This window comes from Tachyglossus aculeatus, chromosome 1 (genome assembly GCF_015852505.1).
Source record: "Tachyglossus aculeatus isolate mTacAcu1 chromosome 1, mTacAcu1.pri, whole genome shotgun sequence".
Taxonomy (NCBI): domain Eukaryota; kingdom Metazoa; phylum Chordata; class Mammalia; order Monotremata; family Tachyglossidae; genus Tachyglossus; species Tachyglossus aculeatus.
Window position 1 is genome coordinate 145,753,407 of NC_052066.1, and position 15,316 is coordinate 145,768,722.

General features: G+C 47.6%; 1 protein-coding gene across 1 annotated transcript in view; it reads left to right on the top strand.

Annotated features, from left to right (window-relative positions):
- The first annotated feature begins 10,322 nt into the window (after nucleotides 1–10,322).
- Nucleotides 10,323–15,316, top strand: part of LOC119933247 — a 36,220-nt gene continuing 31,226 nt past the window's right edge. The window contains exons 1-2 of the mRNA XM_038752662.1: nucleotides 10,323–10,379; nucleotides 10,869–11,099. Of these exons, the coding sequence (XP_038608590.1) occupies nucleotides 10,964–11,099 (136 nt within the window). The 5' untranslated portion in view covers nucleotides 10,323–10,379; nucleotides 10,869–10,963. The remainder of the gene's footprint in view (nucleotides 10,380–10,868; nucleotides 11,100–15,316) is intronic.

The window sequence follows — 15,316 nt, forward strand, 5'->3', positions numbered from 1 at the left end:
AGGCCTGTGCTCTATCCATTAGGCCATGCTGCTTCTCCAGGAGCACCTCAGACCACCCAAATTGACGTCAGGGGAGAGGAAGCCCACCTTCAGGAGAATGTAGAAAGGGACCCAGCTCTGAGGGCCAAAGCCTATTTATCGGTCCCTGCGCCAGTCTATAGGCAAGCCCATAAACTACATTACTGGGGACCCCTTGACATTTCATCTCCTTCTTGGATTGGCAAGTATACCGGGGCGACAGGTTGTTTCAGTTTCGTTTTTTGGAAAAGGGTTCTCTTACAGGAAACCTCCAGTGTTGTTGACAGAATGCGGTTGTAGCCAATAGTAGACAGGGAGAGTTTCGTTTGAATCAGGGCAACAGGGTCAAGCTGAGAAGAAGGGTAAAAACAGGATCCTTATGTAGGAAGAACAGCTGCAACAACAATAAACTTGTATCAGAATTCTTGGCAACATCTAGAGGTTCTGGGCCAACTCTACTGTTTTGTACTCTCCCAAGGGCTTATGGCTGCACTGTCCACACAGTAGGTTCTTGGAAAATACCACTGATTAAGATGATTAAATGTAGGAGATTAATAGGTTTGTCTGTTCTATGCTGCGTGCATTTTCGGGAAGAGTTTAGGGAATAACATCAAGACCACCCCTTTTAGGCCGTAAGCTTGTTGTGGACAGGGAACGTGTCTACCAACTCTGTTGTATCGGATGCTTCCAAGTGCTTAGTACAGTGCTCTGCACACAGTAAGTACTCAATAAATATGATTGAATGAATGCATGAACTCTATGTGAGACAGGGTCTGTGTTCAACCTGATTAACTTATATCTACCCCGGTGCTTAGTACAGTGCCTGGCACATAGTAAGCACTTTACAAATACAATAAAAAAATAAATAAATCCCACTGTTTGAGGACTAAACCAGAGAAGACAGGCTTGGATGGAAGGGAGTGACTCTGGCTAGATAGAATGGAGAATTTCCTTTATTGGAAAGGCATGACGTGTTGGAATGACTCATCAGGGAAAGTCCAGAATTTCCATCCCAAGAGTTGCAGATAGAAAAGAAGAGTGGTCTGGGATGGTTTAGGGACTCTTCCCCTGGAGGAAGACCACCGAGGGCTTTTCCAGCTCTGAGATTCCGTGTTTCCAGGCGTAATTTCCTGAGGGAGTAATTGTCCCAAGGTGACTCTGGGGTACTGACCAAAGGTCAAATGCTACCTTGTGACTTCCTGAGCCAGCAGGTGGAACTTGGAAGTGAGGGTGGGATAACGCCCCCATAACCGAAACTGCCAGATTGACAGCCCAAGCCGGGAATAAAGAAGGTGTCCCTCGTCCCTGTCCCAATCATATTAGGTACGGAGGAGGGGGGAGGGCCGAGATTGGGTAAATTGAGGCTGGAAGCTGCAATGGCCTAGGAACACAGGTGATAAATACCTGCAGCCTCTAACTTTCTGAGAAGAGGATCGAGACTTGTAGCAGGTGGCAGCAGGTCACCCCTGTCCAGAGAATAAGCCAGCTCTGCCTGCACCAAGTGAGGAGCTGTGGGATGGATGGGTGAGGGTCCCGTCCAGCTGAATGCTCATGGGGCTGGAAGCTGGGTGCTTCGCCGCTAGTATGTGATGCATAAATGGATTCCTCCCAAGTGGGAAGTGTTGGTGGGTGAGAGCTAGCCACCTCACCACGTGCGAACAAACCCTAAGTGAATTCCACCTGGGTGGGAATGTTATGCCACAGGCGTAAACACGTGGCTCAGTGGAAAGAGCCCGGGCTTGGGAGTCAGAGGTCGTGGATTCTAATCCCAGCTCCGGCACTTGTCAGCTGTGTGACTTTGGGCAAGTCACCTAGCTTCCCTGGGCCTCAGTTACCTCATCTGTAAAATGGGGATTAAGAATGTGAGCCCCGCGTGGGACAACCTGATTACCTTGTATTTACCCCAGTACTTAGAACAATCAATCAATCAATCAATCGTATTTATTGAGCACTTACTGTGTGCATAGCACTGTAATAAGTGCTTGGGAAGTACAAGTTGGCAACATATGGTCCCTTCCCAACAGTGGGCTCACAGTCTAGAAGGGGGAGACAGAGAACAAAACCAAACATACTAACAAAATAAAATAAATAGAATAGATATGTACAAGTAAAATAAATAAATAGAGTAATAAATATGTACAAACATATATACATATATACAGGTGCTGTGGGGAAGGGAAGGAGGTAAGGTGGGGGGATGGAGAAGGGGGAGGAGGGGGAGAGGAAGGAGGGGGCTCAGTCTGAGAAGGCCTCCTGGAGGAGGTGAGCTCTCAGTAGGGCCTTGAAGGGAGGAAGAGAGCTAGCTTGGCGGATGCAGGGAGGGAAGACATTCCAGGCCAGGGGGATGATGTGGGCCGGGGTCGATGGCGGGACAGGCGAGAACAAGGCACGGTGAGGATATTAGCAGCAGAGGAACGGAGGGTGTGGGCTGGGCTGGAGAAGGAGAGAAGGGAGGTGAGATAGGAGGGGGTGAGGTGATGGACAGCATTGAAGCCCAGGGTGACGAGTTTCTGCCTGATGCGTAGGTTGATTGGTAGCCACTGGAGATTTTTGAGGAGGGGAGTGACATGCCCAGAGCGTTTCTGGACAAAGACAATCCGGGCAGCGGCGTGAAGTATGGATTGAAGTGGGGAGAGACAAGAGGATGGGAGATCGGAGAGGAGGCTGATACAGTAGTCCAGACGGGATAGGACGAGAGCTTGAACGAGCAGGGTAGCAGTTTGGATGGAGAGGAAAGGGCGGATCATGGCAATGTTGCGGAGCAGAGACCGGCAGGATTTGGTGACGGCTTGGATGTGAGGGGTGAACGAGAAAGCGGAGTCGAGGATGACACCAAGGTTGCGGGCTTGTGAGACGGGAAGGATGGTAGTGCCATCAGCGGTGATGGGAAAGTCAGGGAGAGGGCAGGGTTTGGGAGGGAAGACAAGGAGTTCAGTCTTGGACATGTTGAGTTTTAGGTGGCAGGCAGACATCCAGATGGAGATGTCCTGAAGGAAGGAGGAGATGCAAGCCTGGAGGGAGGGGGAGAGAGCAGGGGCAGAGATGTAGATCTGGGTGTCATAAGCGTAGGGATGATAGTTGAAGCCATGGGAGCAAATGAGGTCACCAAGGGAGTGAGTGTAGATCGAGAACAGAAGGGAACCAAGAACCAAACCTTGAGGAACCCCCACAGTAAGGGGATGGAAGGGGGAGGAGGAGTCTGCAAAAGAGACTGAGAATGAACAACCGGAGAGATAAGAGGAGAACCAGGAGAGGATGGAGTCCACAGGAAGTCAAGGCTGGATAGCGTGTTGAGGAGAAGGGGGTGGTCCACAGTGTCGAAGGCAGCTGAGAGGTCGAGGAGGATTAGGACAGAGTATGAGAACAGTGCTGGGCACATAGTAAGCGCTTAACAAATACCATCATCATCATTATTATATAAGCATATTCCTCCGGTTAAGGAAGCTCTAATATCACCAAATAATCATATTCCTACCAAACGGGAAGTTCAATTCACTGTGTCCAAATAATCAAATAATTCAATTTGCCTCGTGGAATAAATTTTGTATAAAACTCATACTTTCCATGCCCAGTCTCTCTCTCTCCCTCCCTCTCTCTCTCTCTGCACCAATTCCCAAATGAACCCGTCCCCAGGCGACGGGTGAAGGTCATAGAACATGGTTTTTTGTGTGCAGATTAAAAAACAAACATTCTTTAATGGGAAAGTCCAGGATTGCAAAATTACAGGCAAGCAGCATATGGAAACTGAAACTGAAATACAGGCTGTTTTTTTCCCAGTCTTTGGACCCTGAACCAAAGTAATTCAGACTAGAGTCCAAGAGCCACTGATTGAGATCTCTTAATAATAGTGGCATTTGTTAAGTGCTTACTATGTGCCAGGCACTTTACTAAGCACTGGGGTGGATACAAGCAAATTGGGTTGGACAGAGTCCCTGTCCCACATGGGGCTCACAATGTTAAGTTCCATTTTAAACATGAGGTAACTGAAGCATAGAGAAGTTAAGTGACTTGACACTTATTCCAGACTTTTAACTCCCTCCTCAAACCTCCATTCCCCTGACTCTCCCAGCCCTTGTCTCTAATGACCTGGCCACCTACTTTATTGAGAATATTGAAAATATCAGGCGTGATCTCCCTAAAATCTCCCCTGCTCCTCCCCAGTCCCTCCCCACTCCTGCCCCTTCTTCAACTCTCTCATCTTTCCCAGCAGCATTTCAAGAGATATCCTTTCTTCTCTCAAAATCCACCCCCTCCACTTGCACATCTGACTGCATCCTTTCACACCTTATACTCACCCCCTCCCTTTTTTCCCTCCGTAAACCTCATCTTCAGCTGTTTGCTCTCCAGTGGCTTCTTCTCCACCACTTTCAAACATGCTCGTGTCTCCCCTATCCTAAAAAAATGCCCTCGTTTGACCCCTGGCTCCCTCAAGTTATCGCCTCATCTCCCTCCTACCATTCCTCTCCAAACTCCTTAAGTGAGCTGTCTACACCTGCTGTCTCAAGTTCACCTCCTCTAATTCTCTCCTTGACCCCCTCCAATCTGGTTTCCTTTCCCTTCATGCCACAGAAACCTGCCTTTCAAAGGTCACCAATGATCTCCTTCTTGCCAAATCCAACGGCCTCTACTCCATCCTAAACCCTCCTTGACCACTCAGCGGCTTTCAGCACTATCAACCAGCCCCTTCTCATGGAAATATTATGCAATCTTGGCTTCACTGACAACTGTCCTCTCCTCATTTTCCTCCTACCTCTCTGGCCATTCCCTCTTAGTCTCCTTCACAGGCTCCTCCTCTGCCTTCTACCCCCTAACTGTGCATGTCCCTCAAGGTTCGGTTCTGGGTCCCTTCCTATTCTCCATCAAACCACTCCCTTGGAGAACTCACTCACTCCCATGGCTCCCATGAACTACCACCTCTATGCAGATGATTCCCAAATCTACATCTCCAGCCTGATCTCTCTCCCTCTCTGCAGTCTTGCATTTCCTCCTGCCTTCAAGATATCTCTACTTGGATGTCCCACTATCACCTCAAACTTGACATGTCTATAACTCCTTAGCTTCCCACCCAAACCCTGAACTCCCCATGAGTTTCCCATCACTGTGGACAACACCACTATCCTTCCTGTCTCACAAGCCCATATCCTTGGTGTTATCCTTGACTTCTCTCTCTGATTCAACCCCTATATTCAATCCTTTACTAAATCCCATCAGTTTGAGCTTCACATATCGCTAAAATCTGCCCTTTCCTCTCCATCTAAACTGCTACCACATTAGCCCAAGCACTTATTCTGTTGTGTGGGTCTTGAATCCTGATTAAGCCTCCCTGCTGACCTCCCTGCCTCCTGTCTCTCCCCACTCTAGTCAATAGTTCACTCTGCTGTTCAGATCATCTTTCTACAGAAACATTCAGGCCACGTTTTCCCACTCCTCAAGAACCTCCAGTGGTCACCCATCCACCTTCACATGGGACAGAAACGCCTCACCATCGGCTTTAAAGCACTCAATCACCTTGCCCTTTTCTAACTCACTTCGCTACTCTCTCACTACAACCCAGCCTGCACACTTCGCTCCTCTCACTGAATCTCTAGCTCATCCAGTCTCTCTCATACATCCTGCCCCTGACCTGGAATGTCTGCCCCCTTCATAACTGACAGACAATTACTCTCCCCCGCCTTCAGTGCCTTATTGATGGCACATCACGTCCAAGAGGCCTTCCCTGACTAAGTCCTCCTTTCCTCTTCTTCCACTCCCGTCTGCATCACCCTAACTCACTCCCTTTATTCATCTCCTCTCCCAGTCCCACAGCACTTATGCACGTATCTGTAATTCAATTTGTTTATATTAACGTCTGTCCCCCCCTCTAGACTGTAAGATCCTCCTGAGCAATCAATCAACGGTACTTATTGAGCACTTACCCATGTGCAGAGCACTGTAAAAACACTTGGGAGAGTACAGTACCATAGAATTAGCAGAAACGTCCCCTGCCCATAACAAGCTTACATACATAAGCAATGGCTATGGCAAGAATAGGAGGAAGGAAGAAGAGGAGTACAGCTTTTGGGAGACATCTTGGGGGCAAGATAAACATCGGGTTAAAGCAAGTAGGAAGTCGATCTGGGAGTCATCCGTATCGAGCCGGTAGCTGAGGCCGGGGGAGTGAGGGTCTGTAACTGACTATGAACAACCAACTGAGATTTATCCTTTTTATCCTCTTCTCCTCCCCATCGCCCCCCCCCACCCCGCCCTACCTCTTTCCCCTCCCCACAGCACTTGCATATATTTGTACAGATTGATTACTCTATTTTACTTGTACACATTTACTACTCTATTTTATTAATGAGTATAATTCTCTATATTCTAGAATTCTATTATAGAATTGTACATATTTACTACTCTATTTTATTAATGAGTATAATTCTATCTATTATATATTCTAAAATTCTCTTTATTCTGATGGTTTTGACCACCGTCTCCATGTTTTTTTTTTTTTGTCTGTCTCCCCCTTCTAGACTGTGAGCCCGTTGTTGGATAGGGACCATCTATCTCTATGTTGCCGACTGGTACATCCCAAGAGCTTAGTCCAGTGCTCTGCACACAGTAAGTGCTCAATAAATACGATTGAATGAATGAATTAGGAGCTCCCCAAGAGTGACTGCCAAGAGTGAGTGCCAGAACCAATCTTCTGAGAGAGGGGGCCCCAGCCCAGGGCTTCCTCCAGGAGGAGAAATGAAGCAGATACCATCGTTACGCTTCCCACCCTGCACCTGTCAACGGGCCCTTCCCCTGTGCTCAAACAGGAAGTCACCTCTCTGCTGCCAAGACAAAAATGTGTATGAGGTTTAGAAAAACAAGAAGACAACAACTTGAATGATCTCCCTCAGCCCTCTGAACCCCCAGAGCAGCCAAGAACCCTTAGGGGCAAAAGCCAGAAGCTAGACACACCATCTATCATGGGCTTTAAAGCATTCAATCACCTCGGCCCCTCCTGTTTTACCTCGCTGATTTCCTACTAGAAACCAGCCCAAACACATGGCACCCACACACTCGGGTCCTCTCACTGTCTCTCAATCTCATCTATCTAACTGTCGACACTTTGCCAACATCCACCCTCTGGCCTGGAACCCCCTCCCACTTCATAATAATAATAATGTTGGTATTTGTTAAACGCTTACTATGTGCCAAGCACTGTTCTAAGCACTGCGGGGAGGATACAAAGTAATCAAGGTTGTCCCACGTGGGGCTCACAGTCTTAATCCCCATTTTACAGATGAGGTCACGGATACAGAGAAGTGAAGTGACTTACCCAAAGTCCCACAGCTGACAATTGGCAGAGCGGGGATTTGAACCCATGACCTCTGACTCCAAAGCCCTGGCTCTTTCCACTGAGCCACACTGTTTCTCTGCTGCTGCTGCTTCACTGCTTCATATACAACACCCCACCACTCTCCCCACTTTCAAAGTCATTCTAAAATCACATCACCTCCAAGAGGTCTTCCAGGACTAAACCCTCATTTCCCCTACTCCATCTCCCGTGTGCCACCCTTGCACTTGGATGCGTACCCTTTAAGTACTTTATGTTCACCTTACCTTCGGCCCCAAAGCATTTGATTTTTGATTTTGATTTTTTAAAGTAATTGTGAAGCGCTTGCTTTGTGCCAGACACTGTTCTATGCCTGGGGTAGATACAAGACAATCAGGTTGGACACAGTCCATTTGCCACACAGGGCCCATGTCTCCATCTCTATTCTACAGATGAGGGAACTGAGGCACGGTGGAAATGAAGTGACTTTCCCAAGGTCACACAGCAGACAGGTGGAGGAGCCAGAATTAGAACCCTGGTCCTTCTGACTCTTATAGCCTGTGCTCTATCCACTAGGCCATATGTGAAAATGGGGTTCAGGTGAGCTGGGGGACGTCACTGAAAAGTTGCTGTTGAGGCTTTGGCTCTGAAAGAAGTGCTCTCGGCCTTCAGTGCATAGGGAGGGAATACCCAGCCTAGCCATGGTCATGGGGCTTAATGGCTTGAGCTGAGGCATCAGGGCCCGAAAGTTTAATCCAAAACTTCACCTTGGGCAAGTCACTTTACTTCTCTGGGCCTCAGTTCTCTCATCTGTCAAATGGGGATTAAGACTGTGAGCCCTACATGGGACAGGTACTGTGCTCCACCTGATGATGATGATGATTAATAATAACGATAGTGGTATTTGTTAAATGCTTACTATGTGCCAAGCACTGTTCTAAATGCTGGGGTAATTACAAGGTAATCAGGTTGGACACAGTCCCTGTCCCACATGGGGCTCATGGTCTTGATCTTGATTCCCATTTTACAGATGAGGTTACTGAGGCACAGAAAAGTTAAGTGACTTGGCCAAGGAAACATAGCAAATATGATAATAATAGTAATAATAATAATAATAATGGCATTTATTAAGCGCTTACTATGTGCAAAGCACTGTTCTAAGTGCTGGGGAGTTTACAAGGTGATCAGGTTGTCCCACGGGGTGCTAACAGTCTTAATCCCCATTTTACAGACAAGGTAACTGAGGCACAGAGAAGTTAAGTGACTTGCCCAAAGTCACACGGATGACAATTGGCGGAGCCAGAATTTGAACCCGTGACCTCTGACTCCAAAGCCCATGCTCTTTCCACTGAGTCACACTGCTTCTCTATATGAAGAGAATGTGACATGTGACAGAGCGGGGATTAGAACCCACATCCTCCAACTCCCAGGGCCATACTCTTTCCACTAGGCCATGCTGCTTCTCAATATCGCTGCACCCATCCCCAGTTCAATTAATTAGTCAATCACATTTACTGAGCACTTACTATGTGCAGAGCACTGTACCAAGCACTTGGGAGAGCACCATACAACAGAATTAGCAGATAATGTTCCCTGCCCACAATGAGCTCACAGTCACATACCTGGGCTACTGAAAAATGGGGAAGGCCACATCCTGATCAATCAATCAGTGGTATTTATTGAGAGTTTACTGTGTGCAGAGCACTGTATCGAGCGCTTGAGAGTGTACAGTAGAACAGATTCATCTCCACGGGGTTGTTGGGGACCAGAGGGCCAGTGTTGCTGTTCCCATCAGTCACCCCATTTCCACAGGGAATGTGTCCTTTACTTTGGTATATTGTACTCTTTTAGGTGCTTAGTATAGTGCTCTGCACATAGTAAGTGCTCAATAAATATGATTGACTGACCGATTGACTTGCCCAAGGTCACACAGCAGACAAATAGCAGAGGCAGGATTAGAACCTGGGTCCTTCTGACTTCGGGGACCATGCTCTATCCACTTGGCCATACTGATACTCTGATATACCTCCTCTTCTTCCCTTTAATAACAATGATAAAAACAATGATAATGATGATAATAATAAATAAAAATAATAGTAGCAGTATTTGTTAAGCCCTTACTATGAGCCTAGCACTGTACTAAGCACTGGGGTAGATAAGCGCAATCAGGTCCCAAATGGGACTCACAGTCTAAGTAGGAGAGAGATAAGGTAGTGAATCCTCATTTGGCACATGAGGGAACTGAGGCACAGAGAAGTTAAGAGATTAGCCCAAGGTCACACAACAGACAAGAGGCAGAACTGAGATTAGAACCCAGGTCCCCCGACACCCAGGCCTGTGCTCTTTCCACTAGGACACACTGCTTTAGACCGTGAGTTCCAAGTGCGACAGGGACTGTGTCTGATACTGAATTGAATCTACCCCAGCATCTGGTCCCGAGTAGATACAATCAATCCATCCATCAATCGGTGGTAATTATTCAGGGCTGACTGGGCACAGCACACTGTACTGAACACTTGGGAGAGTACAATCTAACAGAGTCGATAGACGTGCTTCCTGCCTACAACGAGACACTAAACAAATACCACGATTCTTATTTCTGGAGGAGCGATCGCCAGTAAGTGTTCTTGAAATGATGATGATGATGGCATTTATTAGACGCTTACTATGTGCAAAGCACTGTTCTAAGCGCTGGAGAGGTGACAAGGTGATCAGGTTGTCCCACGGGGGGCTCACAGTCCCATTTGAAATGAGAAGTGTTACTTGCTATTCTGATCCGTAAAAAGGATTTCGAACAAAACCGGCCACCCCGAGAAGTCTTGTTAGACGCTCTTTTTTCTCCCACCTCAACTCAGGAAGCAGCTTTCAGTTTCTCAAACAGAACCGGGGGCCAAGCCCCTCCCAGCCCAGGCTGGGGTCGGGACACTAACCGCTGTTCTCAAAAACTGAGGCAGGGCCTAAACCCTTCTCAGAGCAGCGCAGCGTTCCTAGGATGAAAGTGAAGGACCTAACACCTCAGCCACCGGAACTCCCGATTCCCTGCTTGACTTCTAGATTGGAGGTAGATTTCGGAGGGCAGAGGTGGAATGGGGCCAGCCTCTTTGATTAAAGTCAGGGTGGATGGATAAGAGGCGGGAGGCTCTAGAGAGAGAGGCCCTGCCTTTCCCTTTGAGCGACAGTAACCCTCCTGGGGATTTCTCAACAAATGACCGCTTCCTCCCGTTCAGCAGTGGAAGGAAACTCCTTTGTTTCTCTTCCAAGTACTGTTGGAGTGAGCCTGCTGTTTGGGGGAGGACAGGAGATTACGTACCAAGCCAGTGCCCCCAGACCTCATAAATGCTTCTGAAGGAAAGCCAAACCAGGAGACAGAGTTTTCCAAAATGCCAGGGAGACGAACTTGGGGAGTAGGGACCCGCCCGCAGCGGGGTGATCAACCTATCAATCAATCAGCAGTATTTATAAGGTGCTTATTGTGTGCCGAGCACTAGACTCAGCTCCCTGGGTCGTGCTAGAGGTGCTCGTCCTCTAACGGAGCCTCGTTCCACCTCAGGTTCGGATGCCGTGTTGAAGAAACGGAAGTTGAGGAAAAGCCAGGAGAGGCAGAGTGAGGCCCCTTCTGTCGAGAAAGCAAACAGCCTGCCGAAGATGGCACGGAAATGTCGGGAAAAGAAGACAAAACCTAGCAACTGGCCAACCATCGTTTCGTGGATCCGGTCATTCTGGAACCGAATAACTCGGAATCGGCAGAGAGAGGAAGAACAGAATCAGGAGCTAGTTACAGGTATTCCTCACTTCTGCAGATCCAGCCTCTGTGTGCCTTCACTTTCCTGTGCCTCAGTTCCCTCATCTGTAAAAAAACGGGGTTGAGACTGTGAGCCCCATGTGGGACAGGGACTCTGTCCAAACCAGTTTGCTTGTATCTAGCCCAGTGCTTAGTACAGTGCCTGGCATTTAGTAAGTGCTTCACAAATACCACAATCATTATTATTATTATTATTATTATTATTATTATTATTATTCAGCTTGGCTCCTCCTTCCCTGTGTCTGTCAGCTCCACCATCTGCAGCATTTGTCCTGCCTCTGCCCCTCCTGCTCTCCCCTCTATCCATTCTCCATCTGTCCTCAAACCTTACCTGAGTTCCTTCACCTAGGAATCAGAAGGATCTGGGTTCTAATTCCCACTCCGCCACATGTCTGCTGTGTGACCTTGGGCAAGTCACTTCACTTCTCGGCGCCTCAGTTTCCTCATCTGTCAAATGGGGATAAAAGGGAGCCTCATGTGGGGCAGGAATTGTGTCCGACCTGATTAACTAGAATGTAAGCTCCCCCCCTCTAGACGGTAAGCTTGCTGAGGGCAGGGAATGTGTCTGTTTATTGTTGTATTGTACTTTCCCAAGCACTTAATACAGTGCTCTGCACACAATAAACACGCAATAAATACGTTTGAATGAACTTGTATCTACCCTAATGCTTGGAACAATGCTTGGCACATAGTAAGCACTTCACAGATACCAATATTATTAATTTCCTCCCCAGACTCGAGCGTCCGACCCTCTCTTCGTGGCTAGTTTGGCTCGTGGCCCTCTGGCCTTGGGGCTGAACTCCCCTGGGCTGGGCTAGGACACTTTTCCATCAGGCGGGGTTTGAGTCCTCACTTGTTTTGCAGGATAACAGTGATCATGGTGGTATTTATTAAGCACTTACTCTGTGCCAAGCACCATTCTAAACACTGGGATAGGAGATAATCGCGTAGAATGCTGTCTCTGTCCCACATGGGGCCCACGGGCCATTGTACAGATGAGGAAATCGGGGCCCAGGGCAGTTAAGTGACTTGCCCAAGGTCACACAGCAGGCAAGTGGAAGAGCTGGGATTAGAACCCAGGCCCCCTGTTTCCCAAGCCTGGACTCTTTCCACTGGGCAATCCTGCTTCTGGTCCCGGGAGATTAATCATATCTGCATCATCCCTTCCAAGGGAAAGGATCGCCAATGTGGTACTCCAGTATAAGCAAAGACTTTAGGACCTCATATAGCTCAATGGGGCTTCTGAGGACCATGTTCTTTGTTTTAGAGAAGCAGCGTAGCCTAGTGGGTAGAGCAGAGGCCTAGGAGTCGGAAGGTTCTGGGTTCTCATCCCGGCTCCATCACTCATCTGCTGTGTGACCTCAAGCCGCGTCATTTTACTTCTCCGTGCCTCAGTCACCTCATCTGTAAAATGGGAATTAGGATGGTGAGCGCTAAGTGGAATGGGGACCGTGTCCAACTTGATTGTATCTTCCCTAGTGCTTAGGGCAGTAGCTGGCACACAGTAAGCATTTAAATACCATGAAACTAAACCTAACAAAAACTCTGTTCTGTTGTACTCTCCCAACCTCTCAGTACAGTGCTCGGTACACAGTAAGCGTTCAGTAAGGGATTGATTGATTTTAGGCGGGGAAAGCAGCCCAAGCAGGTGGAAACTCGGCTGCCTAGGTCAGCCTAAATGACAGTAGCGGGAGCAGACGGAAATATGGTTCGGGCTGGGGCTGTCTCTCCCTAAGGAGCCGCCACCGCCACTTCACTGAGAAAAGAAAGGCTTCCTCAGGGAGGACTGGAGCTCAGAACCAGATCCCAATTCTGCTGGAAGAAACAGGGGAGCATCTTGAAGACTTGGTTAGTCAGTCGTATCTATTGAGTGCTTACTGTGTGTAGAGCGTTGTACTAAGCGCTCGGAAGAAGACAAGATAAGATAAAAGACACATTCCCTGCCCTCAGTGATCTTACAGTCTAGAGATTATAGACTGGGCACCAGACTTTTCCGATTGGGTTTGGAGAGAGGCCTGGTTTTTCTTCCTACCTCTTTTTCTTCGTTATGCAGCCCTTGCCAGCTTGTCTTCTCTAGCAGAGAGGGCCAGGTGGACTACTGTAGGGGAACCACCTTGAATTTAGCCTGAACCCAATCTGGGGACCAAAATACAATGAAGCCAAGTCAGAAACCTCTCTGAGTTCTTTGTTTCCCCGTGGGCAAAGCAAGCATGCCCTCCCATGTGCCTCTCGGGGAGGGTAACCAAGCAGTATTTGCATGGGCCCTTGTAGAAATATTCCCCACAGAACCAAGGCAGCCTTCTCCTCTTCATTCCTGTCATTTGCCTTTACTGAGCATCTCCTGAGTGCACAGCACTATACTGAGCACTTCCAGAAGGTGACTGTGCAGAATACTGTACTGGGTTATTGAAGAGTGAGAAAGAATGAAATAAAAAAAATAATTCTGCTACGTATTAGTCACTTACTAGGTGCCAGGCATTGTTCTAAGTGCCGGGGTAGGTACAAACTAATCAGTTTGGACACCGTCCCTGTCCCATAGACTAAGTAGGAGGGAATAGGATTTAATCCCCGTTGACTAGAAGAGGTAACCGAAGCACAGAGATGTGAAGCAACTCGCCCAAGATCACAGAGCAGACACATGGAGCCTCCCCCTCCTTCCTCTCCCCCCCCACCTCCCCGTCTTACCTCCTTCCCCTCCCCACAGCACCTGTATATATGTATATATGTTTGTACGTATTTATTACTCTTTATTTTATTTGTACATATTTATTCTGTTTATTTTATTTTGTTAATATGTTTTGTTTTGTTGTCTGTCTCCCCCTTCTAGACTGTGAGCCCGCTGTTGGGTAGGGACCGTCTCTAGATGTTGCCAACTTGTACTTCCCAAGTGCTTAGTACAGTGCTCTGCACACAGTAACCCGCAGGGCCTCAGAGCGCCAGTTTTACGAGCACGGCAATTAATTAAAAGACACTATTACTCTATTTATTTATTTATTACTCTATTTATTTATTTATTACTCTATTTATTTATTTATTTATTTTACTTGTACATATCTATTCTATTTATTTTATTTTGTTAGTATGTTTGGTTTTGTTCTCTGTCTCCCCCTTTTAGACTGTGAGCCCACTGCTGGGTAGAGACTGTCTCTATAGGTTACCAACTTGTACTTCCCAAGCGCTTAGTACAGTGCTCTGCACACAGTAAGCGCTCAATAAATACGATTGATGATGAGTAAGCCCTCAATAAATACGATTGAATGAATGAATGGAGGGGCCGGGATTAGAACCTAGGCACCTTGACTCCTGAGCCCATGTTCTTTTCACTAGGCCACCCTGCCTTGACACCATTCCTGCTGGATCGATTGACTCCTGTCCTTGAGGAGTTGACGATCTAATGGATTATCACCGAGAGTGGTGGGGAGGTGGAGGGAGGCAGAAAAACATGGTTTGGTGCATCGATCATGGGCCTGGGATGACTTGGGTTCTAATCTCGGCCCCACCGCATGCCTGCTGTGGGACCTTGGGCAAGTCGCTTCACTTCTCTGGGCCTCATTAGTGACCTCATCTGTAAAATGGGGACTAAGACTGTGAGCCCCATGTGGGACATGGACTGTGTCCAACCTGGTGAGCTCGTTTCTACCCCAGTGCTTAGAATAGTCCCTGGCACGTATCTTATCTTGGCTTATAAAACTTCAATAAACACAGTTGATTGATCGATTGCAGAGCACTGAAATCAAGTGGGTGGTCCCGCTCCGTGCCGTCAAGGAGCTTACAGTGTATCCCCCCCCGTCCTACCTCCTTCCCCTCCCCACAGCACCTGTATATATGTTTGTACAGATTTATTACTTTATTTATTTTACTTGTACATATTTACTATTCTATTTATTTTATTTTGTTACTATGTTTTGTTTTGTTGTCTGTCTCCCCCTTCTAGACTGTGAACCCGCTATTGGGTAGGGACCGTCTTTATATGTTACCAACCTGTACTTCCCAAGCACTTAGTACAGTGCTCTGCACACAGTAAGCGCTCAGTAAATACGATTGAATGAATGAATATGCTGTCGTCTCCAACCCATAGCGATGCCATGGACACATCCCTCTCTGAATGCCCCACCTCCATCTGCAATCATTCTTTAAGTGCATTCACAGAGTTTTCTTGCCAAAAACACGGAAGGCGTTTACCACTGCTTCCTCCC